Source organism: Antrostomus carolinensis, unplaced genomic scaffold, assembly GCF_000700745.2.
Source record: "Antrostomus carolinensis isolate BGI_N321 unplaced genomic scaffold, ASM70074v2 scaffold34998, whole genome shotgun sequence".
NCBI lineage: Eukaryota > Metazoa > Chordata > Aves > Caprimulgiformes > Caprimulgidae > Antrostomus > Antrostomus carolinensis.
The window spans coordinates 1-731 of NW_010332921.1; the positions used below are offsets into that span (position 1 = coordinate 1).

General features: G+C 59.5%; 1 protein-coding gene across 1 annotated transcript in view; it reads left to right on the forward strand.

The window, feature by feature from the left end:
* Nucleotides 1-631: 631 nt before the first annotated feature.
* Nucleotides 632-731, forward strand: part of KCNE3 (potassium voltage-gated channel subfamily E regulatory subunit 3) — a 669-nt gene continuing 569 nt past the window's right edge. Inside the window, exon 1 of the mRNA XM_010173698.2 lies at nucleotides 632-727. Coding sequence (XP_010172000.1) covers nucleotides 647-727 — 81 coding nt within the window. The 5' untranslated portion in view covers nucleotides 632-646. The remainder of the gene's footprint in view (nucleotides 728-731) is intronic.

Genomic DNA, 731 nt, shown 5'->3' on the forward strand with positions numbered 1-731 from the left:
CACGAGGGTACGTGAGGGTGCAAAGGGCTCATGGGGTGGGGTGGGCTGGCAGAGGGTCACCATGTCCCATGGTGGGGGGGAGGGTCTGTTATTTAGGATGGGGGACCCCAGACAGCCCTTCCGGGGTCCCTTGGGTGCCAGATCTGCACCCTTCAAGGGTGCAGGACATGGGTGGTGCCCACCATCCTCCCACTCCCTGTGGGGAGCAAGGTTTGAACTCAACCATCTCAGCACCCCAGGACAGCTGTGTCCCCTCATTGTCCCCAGCCCCAGGGAGGAGAGGGGACAGGCAGCTGCCATGAAGCTCTGGGGGCTTTATTCCATCTATGGGAGGAGTGAAATTTGGGGAGGGGGCTGCTGTGAATGCACAGGGCTTTGATGTCCCCACTTGTACCTCTGTGTGGCAGAGGAGACGCATCAAGGACCATTTTGGGGTCATCATTGAGTCTGACAGAACATCCCCAGCATCATCCCAGTGGCACCACCACTGCACCACTGCGGGGGCAGCTCTAGCTGACATGAAGCTCTGGTGGTCATCGTTGAGGGTCAACGATGGGGTCAACCCCATCCCAGTGGCACCACCACTGTGAGGGGCAGCTCTAGCTGAGCCCCCCACCTCATCCTTCCCCACAGGTTGGGTGAGGACATGGAGGAGGACAACCAAACAGAGACCTGGCACCGAAGCTTCCAAGCAGTGCTTAATGCCTTGAACCAGACACTCCACGGGGTCA